Raw genomic sequence first — 23,975 nt, 5'->3', positions numbered from 1 at the left:
GTTTATCTGATCTGAATTTGGTGTAAGCAAAGTAATAAGTTTATGATAACATTCTTCTGCAGCTAAGATCTCCCTGAATTTGATTGCGATGATTTTTCCACTCTTCTCTCAATTGCAGTCACACGCAATATCTTATCAATTCCCAGCTCAGGAACATGAGTAAGTGTTGATATTCACATTCTCTTGTATTTCCTTTCTTTGTCACACGAAACACAATTCTTGATGTATACGATGTGTTCATCTGTGAGTGTCCGTTTCAATCGTTTCTCGGCATGCTTTGATGAGCAAGGACGACTTTCAGAAAACAAATGGGAGGATGAAGCATCTGCTTTTAGACTTCTTAAGGACTTGATATTGGTACAATTGGCTCGACACATGCTATGAAATTTTTCAGTTGATAAATCATGCATCTTTAACTGGCTATGTCTTTTGGTGAATGCATTTCCCCCACATAATATAACTTCTCTGGTCCGTCTTCTGTTTTTACAGATTTTTACTTTCTTGAAAACAGACATTTCGGCTGTAATAACTAATAACGAGGACACACGTATGTTATGATGTTCTTCTGATCACTCTCAAATGTTAACCTCATTTCCACGTACTTCACCTCAGCAACTGCAGTCTTGGAGACCAACGAGGCTCTGGCGTCTGAACCTACGGCCAGCACAGTCCTTTGTAGCGTTGTTTGATTTGAGATTTTCTTTTGAAGTACGCTTTATGTACAGATGGGAAAATCCGGAGTGGACCTACAGTTTAAAGTTGGATCCGAACCACTTTGTGCCTCCACAGGGTATCGAACCCGAGTCCCCTTGATCACAAGGCGACGACGTTATTCTAACCATCGGAATTTATTCTGTTGTCTTTATATTTATATATAATTTATTGTTTTATTAGTAATCAAGAAGAATCATCCTATTTTTGTATGGTAGTATGTATGGTCTCCTGTGTATTGCTCTGGGAAAGAAGATTTTAGAGACACGCATGGTGATTTTTTATACGTTGTAAGGGGCTTGGCCTCATGTAATATGACAGGTGAAAATAGCCGAAGTGCTGACGCATATAAAACTTTAATTTCAATCAATCAATAACATTCTTCCATGAACATCGGTTACAATTAAACAAAATTAATGGCTAGTTAATACTACAACAACAAAAACAACAACTATTATTATTATTATTAATAATAATAATAACAATACTAATATCAATTATTATTATTATTAAATGTGATTGTATGCATATAACAATAATATACTATTCAATAGTCAATACCAGTTACAAGTGTAATTAAATAGGACTAAGGACACATGCTGCTAGAAGAATTCGATGCACACACTATACAGTTCATTTGTTTTATATGAATTGTAAGGTGAAAACCAACAAGTATAATACATTGTATGTCAAATTAAAAATATGCGTTTACGCTACAATGTTTGTTTGGAACATTTTCTTCTCAGATGCCTAGATGATTAATAAATTAATGTTAAATATAAAATTAATAGTAAAAAATACGATTTTTTAGTAATCCGTGATTAACAACTTAACGGTTGCTCCTATTGCAAAACTAAAGATATCATTAAATATAGAACACATATTAAGCTTTCATATAAAAAAACAGTTCGTTGAGATCGAGCCGTTGGTTTCAGAGATATAGTATTTTTCTCAAATGTCAACATCCGCCATCTTTGATTGGCCGCCATTTCTATTAGCTACTACTTTGAGATGGCAATCATGGTTTTCTGGCATGCATTCATAACCATGTAACTGTGGTATAAAAGAAAATTAGTACCCGCAAATTGTACCGAATTCTTGATTTTGGCCACTTGGCCCATAGACTATACGTATAGGTTGAAACGTGGCCTATGTTACTCCAGTAGACCGTTATCTTATGACTAATTTCCTCAGCTTGTAGAGTTAATTTTCCGCCATCACATGTACAATTTTTACAATGTTTATCCAAGATCATGAATATCAAACTATGAGTACAGAGCTGCAATGTGTAATATGAAGAATATTTATTCCTGAAATTCCTGTGAAAATATGAAAGATATTCATTGGCGTTACGAAGGATAGTGTTCAAAAATGTTCCCCCGGAAATTAAGTTTCGTTCGTTTCAAATTAGGAAAAAGCAAAATGTGTACTATTTTGATTGTAAATAACACAAACACATTTTATTAAATTGTTATTCCTGCTTAAGTATCAAAGGAAAAATACGAGATTAGCTCAGAAAATAGAGCACAAAATACGAACTAGGCCAGGACTTAGTGTTTTTTCTTCACATTCTTCCATTTATTCCCCCGAAATGAATGACTACTGACTTTTTAACATTTTTACGAAATTTAACATAAAAGGTTACATAGCATAAACTTCATGACTAAAATATCACCCTAACATTCAAAGGTTTTTACTCTGTGTAAAAGTTAATAGCGAATTAGAAAAACAATGCAAATAAAGTTGTATCTGATGTTCACTCATCTAGTGCACGAATGGAAGAATCTCCCCAAGGATATAATCATACAAGTTAAAAAATTGGCAATAAAACTGTAATTTATTGTATTAATTTATAGTAATAAGTACTTAATTGTTGTTAATAATATTTCTATTGTCAATTTTGTACTAACGAGCTGATCTTCCTACAATAAATTTGATGAAGCCCATGAAACAGAGAAATAATAAAAGCAAACTATTTTTTTTAAATGTTACTAAGTAATATTTATGTTTGCAGAGAAATGTGGGGCCTTGTGTAGAAACTGCTCAAGGTTTGATTCCTGGCAGAGCCGTCGTGCTGTAGATCCAGTCTCGATTAGCCTATCCGATCAGAAAAGTGGACCTCTAAAGCATTCGTAGACAAGCTTATATCTAATGAATTATAAAATTTTAGTTTTGACTTTGGACGAAAACTGCCATATGGAAGTTTTGATAATGGATTCCACTTTAAAGTGTACTGACCAAAACATGGTATGAATCTTTGTCTGAAGAAGACCCTGTTAGAAGGTGGGAAGTTGCGTCGTAGCATGTTTGATTTTTTTTCAATAAATTCTGCCTTGGAAAGTACTCTTAAAATAAAAACTCATACTCATGTTAGTTTTGATAAACCTTAGGTGGGCTGATCAAAAAGTTTCGGCACTGTGGCTGCAGCACCAATAATCTCTGGACACTTGATCACGCTATTGAAGCTTTGGTTTCGATTGGCTACTCCAAGCTGACCAATTAGGTAGAGAGCAGCCTAGAGCTTTCATTACATGGTTCAAAAGTTACAGCAGACTGTAATCAGAATCACATACACTCATTTAGTCTTTTCTACTCGAAGGAAGTCGAACTGCTGTCGCTACCAGAGCTCATACTCGCATATGAAGTAAAGTTCGCTATCACAGCTGATGTCATTGAGGCCCCCGTTTCTATGGATGCACCCGCAGTCCTCTCCGCCACTGTCGTCCGGTTGATCCTTGCTGGACCATCTCGTGTATTTTGTTTTGTTCAGCGGGTCACCTGGGAAGAGACGTCAGATACATCAATGGTCAAAATAGAAGGCGAGAAGTTGTACAAACAGAAGAAAAGCATTAAAGAAATATGTGTAAGAGTAATGAAAACTGATAAATTGGCACAAAGTAAACAAAATAAACACTAAAAGAGATACTGACCATGAATGAGTGAAAGTACACTAACAGAGAGGTGGTAGAAAACATTGTAGGATATAGAGGGAAAATTAACAAGAAATAAAGCTACAAAGGTGAGGAGAGAAGAAAGAGAGCGAAAGATGATGGCTAATAACTTAGAAGGTAAGAAAGAGAGAGAGATTGAAAATGAAAATAATGGGAGCTAAGAGATGAGATAGAGATATTGTGAAAGAAGAAGAAATAGCTTGTGAAATAAAGAAAGGGAGAAGGGGGGGAGAGAGCCAAAGAGATAAAGAGACAAAGAAAGAGATTGTGAAAGAAAAGAGAGGGAGAGAGAAGGGGAGAGATAGTGAAAGCAAGAAAGAATGATTGTGAAAGAGTGTTACATAGACAAGGAAAGATCAAGAAAGTTGGGAGAATGTCAAAGAAGGAGGAAGGAAGATGGAGATAGAGAGTAAGAGAGATTGTTAAAAAAGAAATAATATTGTGAATGAAAGAATGTGACGAAGAGAGAGAGAGAGAGAAAGAAGGAATTATATTTAGTAAACGAGAGAGAGAGAATGAACTTGACAGACAGAGACAATGAATAAAAAAGGAAGATCTTGGAGACAAGAGTTTTAACAAAAGTGTCTCCTTGCCTTTTAATGTGTTATGTTTATCCTGCGAAGGTCCATTCACAACCTTACACTTTGAACACTTTTCAAAGGGTTCTTTACACACCTTTCTTTTAACTCTAAGGTAAGGATTTTACATAAGGTCAAGTGTACCGACGCACCCAAAAATGTTAATTCACTCACCAAAAATAGTGACGTATTCGCCTTCGTTGTATCTGTCGTGGAAACCTACGAACGCCCAGTTATCATCGTCTGAGTGTCTGGCAAATAGGGACTTAAGCACCTTGGATTCATCTTCAGAGTTTACGATGGCCAGGTGGCCACCTTCCTCCTCGCAGATGTTTTTGGCTTCTTCCCATGTCCTGTAGTCATCGTGGAACTTGTAGTACCCGATTTTAGGGAAGAATTCGTAGTCTTTTGGTCTAGGCGGTGGCACTAGAAAGTAAAGTTCAGAAATAAAACAGAATGCTAGTGTGAAAGGTTCTTCATAATCATGTAATGTTAATTTGACATTATCCATTGTCTAGTGCTTTTAACTATAGTAGTGTTTCAAACTACTCACAAACTGTTGCATTGTGGCTTCTAGCAAGTAGTTATGGCATAGCCATAACACGCTGACGTTGCAAATCAGTGTTGCCAACCTAACCTAACTTTTTTCAATCAGTGTTGCCAACCTAACCTAACTATAGCTTTGAGGACAAATCAGTGTTGCTCTTTGAAAAGAAGCGACATGATTAACCTAAGTCGAGGGGGAGGAGGAGGGGGGACAATGAGAGTGATTTATCTCGCTAATGTGATGTGATTATGACGTATTACGATATAATTTAACCTAACCAGATGGGGAGGGGGACGAGGGAAGAGGAGGGATAGAAAGAGAGAGAGAGATATATCATGTTCGGAAGACGTATTACGATATAATGAACCCTAAATCGATGGGAAGGGGGAAAGAATGTCCTCAAAGCTATAGTTATGTTAGGTTGGCAACACTGATTTAAAAAGTTATGTTAGGTTGGCAACATTGATTGAAAAGTTAGGTTAGTTTGGCAACACTGATTGAAAAAGTTAGGTTAGGTTGGCAACACTGATTTCCAACGTCAGCGTTTATGGCTATGCCTTAACTACCGAGGAGCCATGATTGAGGCCAGTTCTTGTAAGCATGCCGAATTCAAGCTAGCGAACGGTAGATACGAACACATAGACATTCGTGATTTAAAACAAACGTGCAGTTGGTGCAGCTATAACGAACGCTACGTGGTGGATATTTCCTTGCCAACAACAAATAAAATTGGCCGCAAACATGGCGGCTATGCGCATCCTGACATCACATGAAACCCATCTACTACGTACCTCTTCTCTCGTCTTCAGATGAGCAAATTTATTTTTACCGTTGGTGGAAACCTACGACAGGCCTGTGATTTTACTACAAATTCCGTGCGGTAACCAACTTTTTTTTTGTATAAAATGAAAACCCCTAAGAGGTAGTTTCCCCTGTCATTCTCCCTTCTCAGTTTTCAGTTTTACTCTAGTTTCTGTGTTCTCATAGAGGACAATACACCAACATCCATTTCTTATCCGGGATTCGAACCCGGGACCGGTCGTAGCGTGCTGTGCTAACCACTACGTCAAGGAGATCGACAACCAACTATTCTGTGCTACGTTTTGGTCCACTTGTGATACTATTTCTATTTTCTGAGAAGAAGGAACCATATCTGCTTGAATTCTAAACTGAGATGACATATGTATAAGTGTCTTGACCCATTGCTGCGAAGGCTGCTTCTGTGATTGTCCATTTTCTCTAGTTTGGTTATCTGTGTAGTATTGTTACGTTGTTCCACTGAATTCTATGTGATTCACCCCATGCATCTTCGGCTATTTTTTGACCTATCTGTTTCGCCTTTGCGTCTGTTCATCTGTCGTTTTCTTAAGAGGGTGTCCTGGTTCTCAAGCACGCCCGCATTCACATGGTATATTGAACATGCAGTTCTTGCTAGGGGTTTGGTGTTTGACTATATTCTTCTTATTGTCTTCTTACTGCTGAATGATATCCTAAGTTGGAATTGTGAACCAATTCTACTTTGTCTTCTTACTGCTGAATCATTGTTATGTCCTAATATTTATGACATAAACAGAAATAAACATCTCACGATTGGAACTTCATAATTAAATATATTAAAACTTGTAACAAGATGGATTACATTATTAAAACTTAAATCATTCATAAGACATATAAACAAGATGCATAATCGTTGCTATGCACAGACTATGTACATTGGCCATAACTGCTAGTTCACCATATATAATAATATATTTTATAATATATATCAATCATGCCCTAACTTGGAATTTTGAACCAATTTTTTTTTCTGATAACCCAGTGAGGTTTTATAGTGTGCATACTGTCTCTTTTGAGTCAGTCTCTGTAACTCGCTGTATGGGAACTTTTAGCTATAATTGGATGCGTTTTATTTTATCACCGCTTTTGGATAATCGCGACGATGAAGATTAATGATGACCAGATGTAAGGGGACAATCACACACACACACACACACATGTAAATGTCACATAAGGCAAATGCTGATTTATGTTCAAAAGTCTTCGAAGTTCTAATCTCGGATAAGGCATGATTGTGTGTTGTCCCATCATCTATTTTATCATTCATCCTCATCACCGCGATTAGCTAAAGTAGCAAATAAAGGTAAAGTTCCCCTTGATCATTGCACCTTGTCATGAAGTACCATATGTGGGGTGGGGGTTGAGGTAAAGCCGTGGACATTGTCGATCTCGGGCATTTTTATGAAGGTGATGTGATGAGCACCACGCTCTGTCAGGCTTTAACTTCCAGGTACCCATTTACGTATTACAGGCTGGATGAACCGTTTATTCAGGGAAAATTCCTACTTTAGATCACCCAGCTCGGGAATCGAACCCGGACAGACGCCCTGCAGACTGGGCCATCGAGACTCCGAAAGAGTCGTTCATGCTTTTTTCCAGAATTCAAATCCTAGACCTCTGACTTCAGAGCACGCTATGCTAACCCCTTCACCAGATTATCTGGTGTGACTGCATTGGAAATTTTAACTCGGCGGGTGATGGGGAGGGAGGGGTCTGTAGCAATGTATATTTTGCAATGAACCAACAAGAGCAACTGTCTGTTGCATTGATTTCTTCTTCTCACCTGTAACAATGGCGCTGAGACGCAGACTGTTGTCGCCCTGGCATTCAGTCGACAATCGCTTGACTTTGACGGTCCACGCTCTAGGCACTTCCCCTTCCAGGTTGGCTGTGATTTCAGTCGTCCAATGACCAGTCTCGTTCCTGCGGCTGGCCAGGTTCAGTTGGAGCTTCTTCAAGCTGTTCTGTCGGCAGTCGCTGTGCGTCCACCGAGTGAAGTAGCCAATGATAGCGATTGTGTAAATTGTCCACTTCATCCCACCCATCACTAAGCAATTGCTGCAATATAAATAATAATAACAACAGTATTGTAAGAACGCCATGAGATCGTGTATTATAATTACAATCAGGCGCGCCGACTTGTCAAAATTATTGGGGGGGGCTCTGATCACTGAAATAAATTAATGAATGACTCACTCCCTCCCATTTTTAAGTTTTGGCCTCAGCATGGGCGTCCGAAAAGTGGGCAAGGGGTGGCCCCCCCCGGAAAATGAAAGTCAACCAAAAAATATGTATTTCACACATATAATTTCATTTTAGCCACAATAATATGTGTTATTTATTGCATGAACACCATAAATTCAAATTTAAGCAATGTTTTTAGAGAACGACACTATTTTTGGGGAAAATTTGCCTTCGTTTGCCCCCCCTGGAAAAAATATCTTCCTTGCCCTTCCCTGGAAAAAATCCTGCGGTCGTCCATGGGCCTCAGTGTTCGGAATCTCATAAAAGCCCATGAATTCCTCAAAAATATTAAAATTGTCATTTACAGTTCGAATGCAAAATGTCAATTGTTCGCGGATGGATATGTCACAAGTTTCGTCAACCAAAATAGCAAAATATTCCCGACTTTAAATATCTGCTACCACGGAGCGCAAAGCAGATCTCCCTAATATATCAATGATCTCGTTATGAATGTCATGTGAGAGCCATTTGTAGCCCAAACGTCCCATCCACTCTCCTAGTTCATGCACATCGTCTTTTGAAACTCTTTTTAGATAGTAATAAGTCATGTGTTTTGCTGCCTATGGTCATAGCCCCGCCAAAGATGATGGTTAGCGGTCTCAGCCCCCAAACTTGATGGTCTAAAACTTTTCAAATGTGTATTTTGAAGTTAAGTTCATGTGGCACAGTTCAGAGTAAACATTACAACAGAAGCAAAATAATACATTAGATCCTCTTAAGCAAAATTAACATCGTTAACATTGGGGGGGGCTCGAGCCCCCCAAGCCCCATGGAGTCGGCGCCTATGATTCCAATTGATGCTTTGGCACTTCATTTTTAAACCATTTGCTGGTAGTATGCAACATGTACACCATTGCTCCACAAGAAAATATGAACAAAGTCACAGATTACAAACCTCTTTGTTCAAATCTGGACTTGCTTCCTAGGACATTTAGCCACCTGTAATCCTGTCAAGTATTAGCGTCTATACTGAGCTGGAAAGGTTCTGCCAATAATAATGTAAAGTCTCAAATGTTATGTCTTTTAACACAAAGTGTAATACGTTTGTTTGTTTTGAGTTGTAAGTCCACTTTATGCACAGATAGGCTAATTGGGACTGGACCTACAGTTTGAGGTGTGAATTGAACTGGTGTGTGCCTTCATCCGGGCTCGAACTCGGGAACCCTTGATTACAAAGCGACGACGTTACCACCAGGGTTGTTAATGGTCCAGAAACGGATAAATTATAATGGGTTCTATTGGGTTCCGCTTTAGCACCGGAATCGTTTTTCCCACATAATTTAAATTCGGTCCAAGTTTACGTATTGTTACATTGAAAAGAAAATGTTCCTGCACCGTATTTAAATTGATCCGGAAAGAAGTTTCCTGGACCGAATTGAAATACTCAGATAAAAAGGTTCACTGCCCATTCACACTTGCTCATTTTCTCTCGTGGACCGGAATTAAACTTCTTAAAATTCCTGGATCTTTAGCAACCCTACCACAACGCCGCCAGTTAAGGCTCTAAGTGCGTAATAGGTTCGAGAAAGAATTATTAAAGTTTATTTAAAATCCACTTTATACCCAGATAGGCTAATCGGTACTGACCTATAGTTTAAATTTGGATCCGAACTACTGTGCCTCAAAACAGGATCGAACCCGAGACCCCTTGAGAGAATACATTTTTTTGTTTGTTTATTCACTTCGCTCCTAATATCTGATCGTTCAGTTTACCGTAGCACTGGGAGGAGTTATTATAACGACATTCAATAATAACCAACTAAGGGGTCCCGGGTTCGATACCCGGTGGAGGCACATAGTGGTTCGGATTCCACTTTAAATTGTTGGTCCAGTCCCGATTAGCCTTACTGTGCATAAAGTGGACTTAAAACAGTAAATCAATCAATCAATAATAGCCAACTGTTCCACTTTAGTACGCAAGTTGGACGTTGAATTTCTCCTCTTGATAGGACGCTACGGGTCTAACTTATTGATTGATTGATTGAATTGGTGTTCTAAGTCAACTTTATGCACAGTAAGGCTAATCGGGACTGGACCTACAGTTTAAAGTGGGTTCTAAACCATTATGTGCCTCCACCGGATATCGAAGCTGGGACTCTGTTCCATCGGGGAGGCCGGGTATCACTTATTGCACCAGACGCAAACACTTTTCTTAGGCAAGCGCTGTGTGTCGTCTTCTGACGTTAGGCTAAATGCTTTCGTTGTTAGGATAAATGTTGTTTATTTATGCTAAGAGATTTAAACCTAACAAGCCTAACCTAACCTCGCGCTACGACGTCAGGAGTCCCGGTTTCGAGTCCCTTCATCAATTTCATCATTTCATCACTCATCCCCATCTTCGCCAATTAGCCAAAAGTGGCACAAAAGGGAAGTGAAATAAAGCAAATCAACCAATTAACCTAACCTAACCATAGGCGAATTACGGCGCTTGACCAAAAAGGTGTTTGAGTTTGGTGCGATGAGTCACACCCATATCAGCCCGTTTAGCGGAACTTTTTCTTACAAAACTCAACGAAAACCGAATGAAAGTGACGAAAATTGTGTTATGAGTGTTAATTGGCTACTTACAAAAACAGTAACTCGTCCAATTTGAACCGACTGCCCCTCTTCCAGCTTAACAGATGTGACCTTGTAGCGAGACGGGTATTGGGAAGCATTTATACTCTCGCCACATCCTACATAACGTAAGGAAAAGAAGTGAGCATATTATTCATTGCAATTTAATCAAAAAAAACACGAGGAAGCGAAATGTGGGTCAACTACTGCACATGCTTCTGTGCGTCCGTAACGGTGTTATTTTGTGACCAGGATGAACTTCCAGACACCGGTTCTAGACATCTCGTTCGGCCCAAGGTTGTTGTTTACCGTAACTGTAGCGACACGTGAGCCCACTGACTCAATAAAGCAGATGCTTATCTTGCGTGTTGCAGAATTCAATCAGCCTTTAACGACAGATGGGACTGCAGTATTTTGATTTTTGATTTGATTTGATTTGATTTAGTTTATTTTACTTCGCGTTTTGTGCCTCTTGGCTAATTTGCGAAGATGGGGATGAGTGATGAAATGATGAAATTGATGAATGGACATTCACAAACAACCAAGCCCGACCGGGATTCGAACCCGGGACCCTTGGCGTCGCAGCGCGATGTGCTAACCACTCGGCCACAGGGTCGGGCGGACTGCAGTATCGCATTTGTGTTTGATATGTCAAGCTACTATGCACGACAAACCAAGATGCTCACCGAGGACTCTGTGGTAGCGTCGTCGATATACGGTGGAGGCACATGTCGCAGTGCTTCGGATTCCACTTTAAACTGTAGGTCCTTGCATAAAAGTTGACTTAAGACAAAAACTCAAGCAAACCAAAACGACAAACCAGATGTACACTTCGCTTTTCTGCCACTTTTGGCTAATCGTGAAGATGACAGGGACGGCGACAGGGATGGGCACGGGTGGGCAAGCGCCCTCCCAAAAATTCCTATGCCCACCTGATTTTCACCCAATCAAATTCAATAAATGGAAAATATGAATGATCTTCAATATATCAGTGCATTCTGATCCATATATATTTTTCTTGGGAATATTATATTCATTAGAAATGTTCACTATTATCACCCCAGAAATGTTCACTATTATCACCCCAGAAACGCTTAACTGTCTTTTATTGAAACATTGATCTAATGAATAAGTTTACGAAAGTTGGAGAAAAATATTTACGTTGAATGAAATTAATTAAATTCTCTTTCAACTTCATTAATTACCAGAGCTCTTGTAACAAAAACTGTGGTCCAATGAACACTTACATGATTAGAAGCAGCCAGTAGGCGTGTGAGGCATTTTGCTGGAGGCACAAAATTATGCAAGGTATAGTCAAGATTAGATTAGGATTTTGGGGGCTGAGCTCCGCACTTGCAGTGGGGTAAAATGCTTTGAAAAGTGCCACAGAATAGAAAGAAGTAGATACTTGGAATGTGGTAAAAATATAGAACTGTAACAGACATAACTTGGCCAAATAGTTCTAACTGAAACTGTGTAGAGGGGGTGGGAGTTCTTTGATGACAGCTTCGGACCTCCACATATATAAATCTCGACCTGGGTATGAAAGTAATCTAAAAATAAACAAGAAAAAAAAATCTTCTTCGCGTTGCTTCCTTCAGCAACACAGAAATAATTTATTTTTAATTAGGTCTACATTGAAATACCAGAAAAGACATGGGCAATTTGATGTGTCCCTTTTCCTTATTTCATCCCTTTTCCTTATTTCATCGCAATTTTTATGTACTTGTCATCTTTAAATAACCATATGCTGTCCAAAATCAGAATTTATTTTCAATATACTAATAAGAAGCGATCACAATAATCACTACAATACCGAGGTAAATACATTTTGATATAACAGTTCTGTATGGAAAAAAAAGCTATATAATTATTGAGTTGATGAGAACCTCTATCCACATATCACTTTTGCGTGTCAGTTATGCTTGTTTGTTTGTTTGATTTGGTGTTTTAAGTCCACTTTATGCACAGTAAGGCTAATCGGGACTGGACCTACAGTTTAAAGTGGGATCCGAACCACTTGTGCCTCCACCGGGTATCGAACCCGGGACTCGTGTCAGTTATGCAAGCATGTGATTAACTTACATAGAATTAAAAAGAGGGAAGGCGTGGAAGGAAATCTTTGATTCGAGGGCATCAGACACAATTATAATCAGGCACAAGAATAATGATTTAAACTTTGGAAGCATCAAAGATTCAAAGATACAGCTGAATTAAAGAAAATAAGTTGTCACAAGACGTTTTTGTTTGTTTGTAAGCCCACTTTTATACTAAGATAGGCTAATTGGCACTAGACCTACAGTTCAAAGTGTAGTCAGAACTAGTGTGTAGAGTTCTTCCACCGGGAGAGGTTCGAGCCAAGGACCCTTGAATTTCAAGGCGACAGCGTTATGCCCTTGGAGAGAAAATGCAAAAATAGCTCGCACCAAACGTGTCGTTTTATCAAAACAGGAGGTGCGTCCATTTAAGAGACGTATTGCCTGAGGAATAAAAATATATCTTCCACTTACAGACATAACTGTGTGAAACTTACGAACAGTGTCCTTGATCGCGGAGTTAGCTGCCATGATCCAAAAATGAAAGACTGTGAAATTGAAACCACTAACTCAACTTACAAAGTGCTAAGAACTATTAAATAACAATTTCTGGAAGAGTATGCTGTGGCTGATTCAACTGATTGTTTTATTTTAAGCCACTTTTCTGCTAGTTTCCTGCCCCCCCCCCCCCCTAACGCACGCCTATGAACGAACTAATTCAATCAATCAACCAATGCTCTGTCTGCTTAACAAGTTTCATCTCTCTAGGTATTGAAGTTCCTGAGATCTCAAGGGGGCATTTCTAAAGACAGTAGTTTTCCTTGTTGATTCGCTGAAGGCGGTTACGTTCCCAGAATTCCATGCGTCCGATCGTGAACGCTTGTTTACTCATCTTAAGAGTATCTACCCACTGTCAACTATCGCTTATGGCCTGAGCTAGCCACAATCAAAACAAAACAAGATTGACGTTCACTGGCTATGAATGTTAATCGCATGTCTGTTCGTTTCATCTCCCCCTAGAAGTGGTTCCTGTAAGAACCGGTTTATGGCTACGCAGAGTTCACGAACTATTATCGCCCACTTTCCTGCCTTTTTTTTATTCGGGCTGTTCTGCTCTGCATTTTTTTGACCGTTGGACACCTCCCCCCATACCCACCCCCCCCCCTCTAGAAGAAAGCTGGTGGAAGGTCACTGATAGCCAGTACCTCCACTCTTTCCTTGTTCGAGTGGTCAGGAGAGGACACAGACAACGCCTGGAACGAGAGGTACGTGGGTGAAAACAGTTGAATGTCGAATGTGGGTTCTAACTCGTTGCGCAGTTAAATTTGCTTGGAGGTATTGTTTTGTGACAGGCTTCATGGTATCAAGTTCGTGAGTGATTGGTCTGCTGCTGTTTTTTCTTATAGACTACTTACATTGTCTGTTGGTTGCTTTGGAGCAAGGTGGATACGTAAAGGTAGGTCAATAAGGAAACTGATGCTCTTGGAAACATTTGCCCGTCTTGTTTTTGTCCATTCCGGTGGTCAAAGAATGTTTTTAATTGGTGGGGTGGGTACAAAGTTTAAATACATGTGTGTGTGTGTGTACATATTTCAATGATTTTCGAAAAGGGTGGGGGGCGTTACGTATACTTTTTTAGTAGTCATCCTTCATTATGACAATCTTTTCCCTTTATGAAAACTGGGCCAACGGGTGAGGTTATGACCCCCCTTGGGCACGCCACTGTGTATGAATTATTGTCTTTGAGTTTGCGTCTGTTTCTCTCTTTCACACATACACTACCGTGCGCAGGATTTTTATTAGGTGGGTGACTTGGAATTGTAAATATGGATATTACATAACTGCGTTCTGGGGCTGGTGTCTGAATACACAATTAAATATTCGTAATTGCCCTTTAATATTTTCGTTTTATAAATTCAAAGACAAAAATGGCAATCGGGGATAATTTTGAGAGGATTTGCATTCACCTTTTAGGTATTATCCTTATTATAGTTGCTGTTATGGAATGTCGTGTTGGGTGCTATATTCACTTGCGCGAAGCCTTTGGTCTGTTCTGTGTGAAGCTAAATTAACAGACGTACTTCAGTTCACAACAACACATTTCCGCGAGCTAAAAACGACGGAAAACGTTCATTAACTATACTAAAATATTTCACTTTCTCGAGGTGTTACAGAGCCAAAAGTACCAAAATAATTTTGACATGTTTTTTTTTTTTTTTTTTTTTTTTTTTTTTTTTTTTTTTTTTTTTTTTGTGTGAAGTGGCTCAGCAGATTTCCAAAGCCGATACATAAACAGTTCTTACGTATTGTAAAGTTTTCCACAAGTGAAAAAAAATAGTTCCACAATGTAGTGTAATAGGTTTACGATGGTTTTGCTTATTTTGGATAGGGGAAAAAATGTAAACAAAGGAAACTATTTGTGTTTAGCCACTCAAAACTCAATGTTTTGAACAGCAGAATGTTGCCTTTTAAATTATTTTGGGGTGGGGGACAAGAACAGTGGCGTCGCGTGCGGTTCACATGCGGGTGTTCACAATATTTTTTTTATACTGATTGGAGATTTAATACACTCCCCTGTAATTTCATTTTCAATATTGAACAAGTAAGAATAACAGCTCAACTTATTTTCAACGACTTCCCCCCAAAATCATGCTATATCTGAAGTAATACAATACTTTTTTTATTCAATTAACCAGTGGCGTCGCGTGCGGTTCACATGCGGGTGTTCACAATATTTTTTATACTGATTGGAGATTTAATACTCCCCCCTGTAACTTCATTTTCAATATTGAACAAGTAAGAATAACACTTCAACTTATTTTCAACGATTTCCCCCCAAAATCATGCTATATCTGAAGTAATACAATACTTTTTTACTCAATTAACACCCCTTTAATTACGTTATTTACAATTAGTGAGGCTAGTGCAAACTAATTAGTATAACATGCAATCTGAGGTATGTACAACGCAAGATTATCATACTTCGCAATATACTTTGTATTACACGGACCATATGTTAACCAACCACATTCATTCAGCATTGAAAGCACGTGCATCATTAGGGAGACAGAGAGGAGGACGCGTCCAATCCAGAAAAAAAAATATTTTGTATATATAAGATATTTGGGTATTGTACAGGATGTTCCCTCGTCCCGTCCACAATAACTAGGTTGTGATGCTTGTGATTGATGTATCAGTCAATGTGACATTGCTTGTATTCCTTCTTTCCTAGTGTTTCGTATTTTCCCTCATAGCCATGGTTCAGAGAGAGCCTCCCCGATGGCGCAGTGGTAGCGTCATTGCCTTGTAATCAAGGGGTCCCGGGTTCGATACCCGGTGGAGGCACAAGTGTTTTGGATCCCACTTTAAACTGTAGGTCCAGTCCCGATTAGCCTTACTGTGCATAAAGTGGACTTAAAACAACAAATCAAAATTTAAAAAAATCAAATTCAGAGAGAGATTGATTTTCGATCATTTAAACAAGGGTTCCCAAACTTGTTTGCTTCACAGCTCCCTTAGTTTTTCAAGACTTTACGACGGCGCCCAGAATGTAGCCCTCTCCAACACTTGCAACGCTCAGTTACTTGTAAGATTGCTTGTCTTAAGTTAAAAATTAAACACATATTTCAAATTCAGAAACATTTTATATGTAAAAAAAAGTACTAAATAAGCAGATATTTGAAACATTCATAGCATTGACTAACGATTTAGTGAAAATATTGGAACATTTAGTAGCGCCCCTGTAAGCTAATCACGGTGCCCCAGGGCGCCGCGGCACACGCTTTGGGAACCACAGATTTAAAGCGTATAGTAACATCTGTTCGTCGTCGTCATTAACATATTTACCCGTCGTCGCCTTGTAATCGAGGGGTACCGGGTTCGAAACCCGGTGGAGGCACACAGTCACACACACACAGTGGTTCGGATCCCACTTAAAACTGTAGGTCCAGTCCCGATTAGCCTTACTGTGCATAAATTGAACTTAAAGCAACAAATCAATCAATCAAACATATTTACCATCCTTGATCTTATACATTGCACGAAACGAATCGTTCCAATCCAGATGCAGTCTCTTTTTAAGCGAGTCGCATGTGCAAATGGTAACAAACGCCCAGGATGTGTCCTGTGTTTGTCCATGAATGGCCGCCTCCAAACAATAAACAAGGAAAACAAAATTGCGCGTTCACAACGTTGCACCCACATAACCAATTGTACTTCGTGTACCAGTAATTTTTTGAATGTTCTTTTAATAACGCATTTGGGAGTACTTACCTCTTGTACAATGTAGAGGTCCAGCTGGTGAGGGCCCATCCTTTTTACTTGAGTTCGTTCTGCTTCGCTCAATCGCGAAAATGACTTTTCTTTCAAACTCCTAACAGTGTTCACAAAACACAACACTACACCACACACACACGCACGTCTGAAAGCCAGTGCACATAATTTCACCCAACCGCTTGTCAATAGGTATCTTGCTCTCGACATCAGGGACGCGACAGGGGTGGGCACGGGTGGGCACCCCGATTGCCCACCCAATCAAATTCACTAAGTACATATACTTCGAGATATGTGAAGTAAATGTTGCAATAAATAAGTGTATTGTGATGTTCATTACATGTATATTTTACTAATGAATATTATATTGCTAGAGATCTTGAAACAAGAAAACTGTGACCAATTTAATACTTCTATGACTAGAAGCAGCTAGTGAGCTTAGGAGGCGCAAAATTATGGGTATGGTCAAAATGAGATCAGGATTCTGGGTGAGCTTCAGGGCTGCAACTCCGGGCCTTCACTGGGAAAGGAACTGCTTTGAAAATTACCACATAAAGAAAAAAATAGGTAGTTTGGATGTGCGCTAACTAAAAATCGCTGAATCAAATTTGCTGGTGTAAAATGCAAAATGTATTTTTAAAAAAATGCTGTGGGGAACAACTTACACCAGGTTTATTCAAACTATGTGCGTTTATATGCACATTAAAAATGCATTTAATTTCAATTGTGATAATTTAAATGCATATATTATTTCAACCTTGTAACTTCAAAAAGAATATATATATATATATATATATATATATATATATATATATATATATATATATATATATATATGTGTGTGTGTGTGTGTGTGTGTGTGTGTGTGTGTGTAGCAAAAATACAGCTCTAGTTTTCTGAAAGTTATATTTTGTTCTTTACAATAAGCATATTCTAATAACGTAGAGAATAGTAAAAGTGATTTACTAATATCAATTGGTAACTTTTTTCGGTAACAACTATTTAGGCCATACGACCCCATACTATTCTGAGTATAGTTACCAGAGAAATGAGCGTTGAATTGATGTAAATGTAGTCGGCACTTTCTTTTGCAATTTAAGTTGGTGATAGTTATTTCTTTGGCATGAAAAACGTCGATTACTAAAGAAAGTTGCACAGTCTGAATTGCCCTTAGACCAGGCGCGGCTCGTGCATAATTTTCTTGGGGGTTCACCAAAATTATGCAAAGTGGACTTATCTAAACCTTTTGAGACACTACACGCTTTGGTTCGTAGAGATAGTACTGGGATAATTATCAAATTTTGGCCGGTAGATTATTGACAAAGTTAATTGTCTTTATGTTCAGATAACAGTGACAGCACCAAGGAGTGTGTGTGTAGGGGGCGATCATTTTAATTTAAGATTTTCGCATGGTATTATATTTTGGGGTATCTCAGAATTCAGAAAATATTCTCGCCTCAATTTTGCCTCTTCCACTCTTGCCAACTCTTTTCTGGTCCCACCACTGGCAAATAGACTATATTATTGGAACTGGATCCTGAACCTAAAGTTAAAAATATAAATCTCTGCCTGCTAAAATGAACCCAAGACCCCTTGATTACAAGATAATTCTTATATAACTATTCGAAAGTATATCGCTAATTCAAAGCGATTCGATTCTATTCTATGCAATATGTTAACTTCTCACACAACAACAACTGCACTCCTTCCAATACACAATCCACCTCACTCCACTCAACGTATCACCACGCCAAATATATTTCAATCACCAGTCACGCACTTCAAAACAAACTAACAAGTATGGAGACAATGACACATAACAAAGTCAATCGCGCGCATCCCCTCGAACACCATCTCGCGCTAGAGTATAACTGATCGCACAAAACCCAAACAACTTTCTGGTCGTCTTCTGACGTAAGTGCGAAATGCCTTCATTGTTAGGTTAGGCTTGAATAAAGTGTAAATACTACATTTTTGTCAAGCACGGTAAAGCCCCGAAAATTGCAGTGTATATATTCTAAGACAACTAAACCTAAATAGCGTAACATGTCAACAAAAGCATTTAGTCTGACGTAAGAAGACCAAAAGGTTGTTTAAGTCTTGTCCGATAAGCGACCCCTCGCCCTCGCGCTATTTCTGACTTTTCGGCTCCTTCCACCTGAAGTGTTTCCATCTTAAAGAAGAAAACTCTGAATGTGTAGGCAAGTTGTTTTCTATCATATTTATCCCATAATGTTTACTTCTAGCTTTCGTTTGGGGTCACCTCTACATTTATATTACACCCTCTTCATTAATCTAATAAGTCTTGTAAAATATAAATAATACAATGAGAATGCCAAATGAATTCAAATTGAAACACACAGGGCAACACTGGAAGAGAGAAGAGCGTGGCCGTTTTGACGAGACGACCTTCCTCCAGTATCAGACTGCATGTATTTTCGCCATATGTACGCGTCGAGCTTCTGCTAGCCGTCCTATGCTTTTAGCATGGTAGGGGTTGCCTTGCGGAGATTCAGCGGAGACTTTGCACGAAACGGAACTAGAAGGGAGCTGAGTGGCTCTGGCCCGGGGTTTCTCCTTCTCACTAAGAGAATTTGGCACTCTACGCTTATGAACATCTCAGTTATTGTTTATTTTGTATATTACTGGGGGTTCACTGCACATTTGCGCTATACAGCCAACCGCGCCTGCCTTAGACGCGCGTGCGCAAATCATATAAACTTTGAAAGACATTATGTAACTCCTGCAGACTAGTTTCTAAAGAAAAGTTCACTATTCCGTGAATTTTAGCACCCTCTGGAATTTAAAATCCGGCAGGTTTAGCGACTTCTCAGTAAAGATTGCAACTATGTAGCACCGATCTTTTCGAGTCCTCCTAGATATGCCTTGCATATGCTACACCCTGGTGCCGAATGTAAGAAGTATTGCCGCTTGGATCAGGGTTCGCACCACAATGTTCGCACAGCGCAGTGAACATTTTCGGGCTATAGGGGCCAACCAAGCCCCTTAGCTGCCAGTTAACAACACACAACACAGCAATTGTGTTCATCGCAATCCCTGGAACACCATGGGAGTCAGTGTTACCAACTATCTAGAAAAGTTATCAGACGTGAAATACGTCGTGTCAGTAAATTGTGTGTATCCTCGAACATCAAAAAAGTATTATTTCAAAGAAATATATGTGTGTGTGCATTTAATATGTACGTAATTTAGAACATACACATGAGTGTTCACGTGCTCATACGAACATCACGCGACGCGCCTGGACAAGAAGTACATTTCCGATCACAGATTTTGTATTGGTAGTGCACCCCCGTAAAGTACACATTCCAAAAAACTGGTGGTACAAAGTATCCCCTTCCAATAAAAATTATTGGTACAAAGTACCCCCCAATTCTACACCATTGGCTTGACATAATTGACACAAAAATGTTGCCAAATTACTTGCGTACTACCCATCCCCCAAACAAACAAGTTTTTTGTTAATCAAAGATTGGACTCCACCGGAAAAGAATCCCTGCCTATGTCCCTGGTTGGAACCGACTTCCATGGTGTAGTGGTTAACACAACCTGTGGGTCGCGAGTTAGAATCCTAGCCTGATCACGGGTGTTCTTTGTGAGTGTCCATTCGTGAACTTCATCCAGCCATCGTTCATTCTCATCGCCGCGTTTAGACAAAATTGGCAGAAAGCGACGTAAAATATCACAATTGCACCAATCAATCAAGTCCCTGGAGTAGTGGAAGGAACCGTTTAAAATTTGGTTACTGTCAGATTAAAATAATGCTGCTTGCTTGCTTTACTAGATTAACCGTAACAAGGACGGGCATTCCTTTGGGAGTGTGTCACTCCGTTAGTTCTTCTAATTACCATTCAACCTTACTGTTGCCAGTTGTCTAAAATGACAAAATTAAATAAAAATACAAAATACGACAGAAGAGCCAGATTAAAACAACAATTTTAGTCTTCTAATCAAGAGATCCCTGGTTCGAATAATGCTACACAGTTATTCCCATCACACATAAAACTGAACTGATAATCTATATTCATTATCTAATATATATCAATATCAACCCGCTACTATATTCTTTTATTACACTGGTGAAAACAATTAAAGGGACAAATGGTATTTGTTAAAAGAAAAGAAAAATATGGAACGGCGAGCAGCAAAGAACGGAGCAGACGATAGCTACGTGTGTTGCGCACAAACCGTGCCACGCAGTTGTCGATGACGTCTTATGGCGGTGGCACTGTGATCGCGTGTGTGTAGAGGTACCCAGTTGCTCGGCGTGGATCGGAGCCGCAGTACGTTGTGAAACACCGTAGCATTGGGCAATCCATGTGTTTTGAATTTCTGTGTTTACCCATCGTTAGTATGGCGAGTCGGCATCGTTTAGATGATGCCACAAGATGGAGGATAGTTGGAAGACTCGAGGCAGGCCAATCACAGGCAACCTGTTGTAGGGACCTCGGGGTTCCGAGAAATGTGGTGTCCACGCTGTGGAAACAGTTCACAGAGACAGGAACAGTGGTCCGCCGACGTGGTCAAGGCCGCAAAAGGGCTACAACGTCGGCTGAAGACCGTTATTTGCGACTTCTCGCCAAGAGGGATAGGTCCGCGACAGCAACACAGCTGTCTCGAAACCTGTATAATGCAACAGGGACATCAATTTCACGCATAACAGTCGCCCAGAGACTGCATGAAGGTGGGTTGTATGCGAGGCGCCCTGTAGTGTGCATCCCTTTGTCTGTGCAGCACAAAAGGGCCCGGTTATCATGGAGCAGAGAACACCTGTATTGGACGGATAATGATTGGGGGCGCATTCTCTTCAGTGATGAGTCGCGATTCAGTCTGGACAGCGACTCAAGACGTGTTCTCATCTGGCGAGAAACGGGGAGTCGATATCGGCCCTCAAACATTGTCGAAAAGGACCACTATGGCGGAGGGGTTGTGATGGTGTGGGCGGGCATCATGACAGACGGGCGTACGGACCTTCATGTGTTCGATAGAGGTTCTCTGACAGGTCAGCGATACAGGGACGAGATCCTTGCACCCTACGTGCGACTTTTCCGCGGAGCATATGGACCGCAGTTCATGTTTATGGACGACAACGCCCGTCCACATAGGGCGCAGTTGGTGGATGAATACCTTCAATCAGAGGATATTCAACGATTGCCGTGGCCTGCGATGTCCCCTGACCTTAATCCGATAGAACACGTATGGGACGCCCTTGGACGCTCAATTGCAACCCTCCAACCAGCTCCAACCAGCTCCAACAACCATCGCTGAGCTCAAGTATGCCTTAGTGCAAGAGTGGGTGCGGTTGCCACAGGAATTGCTAAGGACCCTCGGACACAGTATGCATCGCCGATGCCAGAGTTGTATTGCTGTACGGGGCGATCATACGCCCTATTAGATATGTTTTTTTGGCCTCACTGACAGAGCGTCGGGCAGCTGCTGTGCTGGACATTTGGCATTTTTGGTTTTCATGGGTGGCGGTTGTACCCATGTTTGTTTTCTCATCTATTGTTTTGTTCTGGGATGATATTGTGGCCACGTTTGGCGTTATTTCGTTGTTATCTTTTGTTTTTGCATTAAAAACCATTTTTCCCTTTAATTGTTTTCACCAGTGTATATTAACATGTTATTGTATTATATTTGCATGTTTTATATTTACAAACTTGGTGAGGTCATTATTCTGTTTATATGAATATTCGCAAAACAAAGCCATATTGCGATTATATTACGCACAGCGTCATCTCTTGGACACTTTTTTTAAAAGTATTTTCGTGTTTCTAATTCGAAAATTCAGAAAAGTTTAACTCGCTCTTTTCTCGACCAAGGGTCAAATTTCGGAAAATCGTCCTTAGTGGGTACTTAACGTCACCCCTGATCTTTCCGGTTGTACAAATAATAAACAGAATAGCATAATTTTATGTTTTTATATCATATTGGGTTCGTTACTAGGGTGACCGAAGTTACTACAAATATAAAATTCTTGGTGCACGGATACTTTTTACCAGTAACGTGCGGTGACTATTTACATAGCCGAAGCACTGAATATATAATTTTTAAGTAAACAATAGCAAATCAAGGGGCAAGCTTGCCTTGATAAAAATCACTGCTGGTAATAGTTCATTTCATTTTCACGCTGGTCATCAAGCGCAGTTTCTATTCTGTTTACCCCAAAAGCTATAGCTACAGACGATCGTAGGTGGTTAACAGACAGTCCGTGCTCGGCTATTGACTTCACTAAATTTCCCAAATGCATGTACCCAGTTTTGGTCCAAGTAGTATTTCTATCCTTTCCAAACAACATATGATACCAGCAAAACATCGCATTTAGCTCACCGCTATCGGCTATCCGGTCACGTGTGGTATACATATTACACTAAAATGTCTAGTGAATTTACTGGTCTTTTGAACAAAGTCCGGTAGTTCTGGTGTTGGCCGTCCATTCTTTATTATCTCATTTCTTTCTGAGAAAGAACGGGCAGAAAACGGCTTGGACAAAAGCTCTTTTATAGTACACATTGTTCTATATTACTAGATACTAAGATATTTTCATATACAGGGTGGCTCAATAAGTCACTTAACACCCCCAGTACAAGGCCACTGCAGCGTGCAACATGGAAATGGTGATGACCAATCGTTACCAGGCCAAGGGGGAACCACATTGACGCCACCCACACGGTCGGCGGCCATCTTGATGTCCGCCATCTTGAATTCAACTTTATAATTTTAAATGGGAAGGGGGTGATATGATATATGAATTCAGGCTAGAATTTCACGAGAAATGCAATGGTGAAGGTTTTTTCGACGTATCTTTAACCAGTAAAACGTTATGACTGAATTATTGTACCAATTTGCTCCTTTTCGAGGTGTTAGAAAAATGCCTTAAAATTTGTTTAGCGCATCGGTAATGCATCGAGATCAAAGTGACGTCTAGGGAGAGAAGTTCGAATGCCATTCCACCAGATTTTAATCGGATACATCCATGAAGAGCTCTGCATTATGAATGGTTGTCGCGAACAATTACAGTGTGATGCTTCCATTAAATGAAAAGTCCTTCACAGTGACAAGGCTAATGTTTATGTTCATAAGGAAGTTCATAAACAGAATATTCGATGCTTTTTATCTGATAACCCATTTTCGAGAGATCAAAGCTGAATGGTTAGTGCTGGTAAGTTAATGGTGTGGCGTGCTGTGTGGAACAAGATTGGTTATTCAATTTTCCATCAAC

The 23,975-nt window shown here is 39.8% G+C and overlaps 2 protein-coding genes across 2 annotated transcripts in view; one reads left to right on the top strand and one right to left on the bottom strand.

The window, feature by feature from the left end:
- The window catches only part of LOC145996776 (uncharacterized), an 86,066-nt gene extending 75,550 nt beyond the window's left edge, over positions 1 to 10,516 (bottom strand). Inside the window, exons 1-4 of the mRNA XM_083133310.1 lie at positions 10,437 to 10,516; positions 7,408 to 7,682; positions 4,415 to 4,666; positions 3,333 to 3,489 (exon numbers count right to left, since the gene is read on the bottom strand). Coding sequence (XP_082989436.1) covers positions 3,333 to 3,489; positions 4,415 to 4,666; positions 7,408 to 7,669 — 671 coding nt within the window. The 5' untranslated portion in view covers positions 7,670 to 7,682; positions 10,437 to 10,516. The remainder of the gene's footprint in view (positions 1 to 3,332; positions 3,490 to 4,414; positions 4,667 to 7,407; positions 7,683 to 10,436) is intronic.
- Positions 10,517 to 13,646: 3,130 nt separating this feature from the next.
- Positions 13,647 to 23,975, top strand: part of LOC145997305 (hemolymph lipopolysaccharide-binding protein-like) — a 53,108-nt gene continuing 42,779 nt past the window's right edge. Inside the window, exon 1 of the mRNA XM_083134208.1 lies at positions 13,647 to 13,725. The gene's annotated coding sequence lies outside the window, so the exon portion shown is untranslated. The remainder of the gene's footprint in view (positions 13,726 to 23,975) is intronic.

Source organism: Lepisma saccharinum, chromosome 13 (assembly GCF_977018435.1).
Source record: "Lepisma saccharinum chromosome 13, izLepSacc3.1, whole genome shotgun sequence".
Classification (NCBI taxonomy): domain Eukaryota; kingdom Metazoa; phylum Arthropoda; class Insecta; order Zygentoma; family Lepismatidae; genus Lepisma; species Lepisma saccharinum.
The sequence above is the reverse complement of the archived record's forward strand: the minus strand, read 5'-3'. Positions and strand labels throughout refer to the sequence as shown.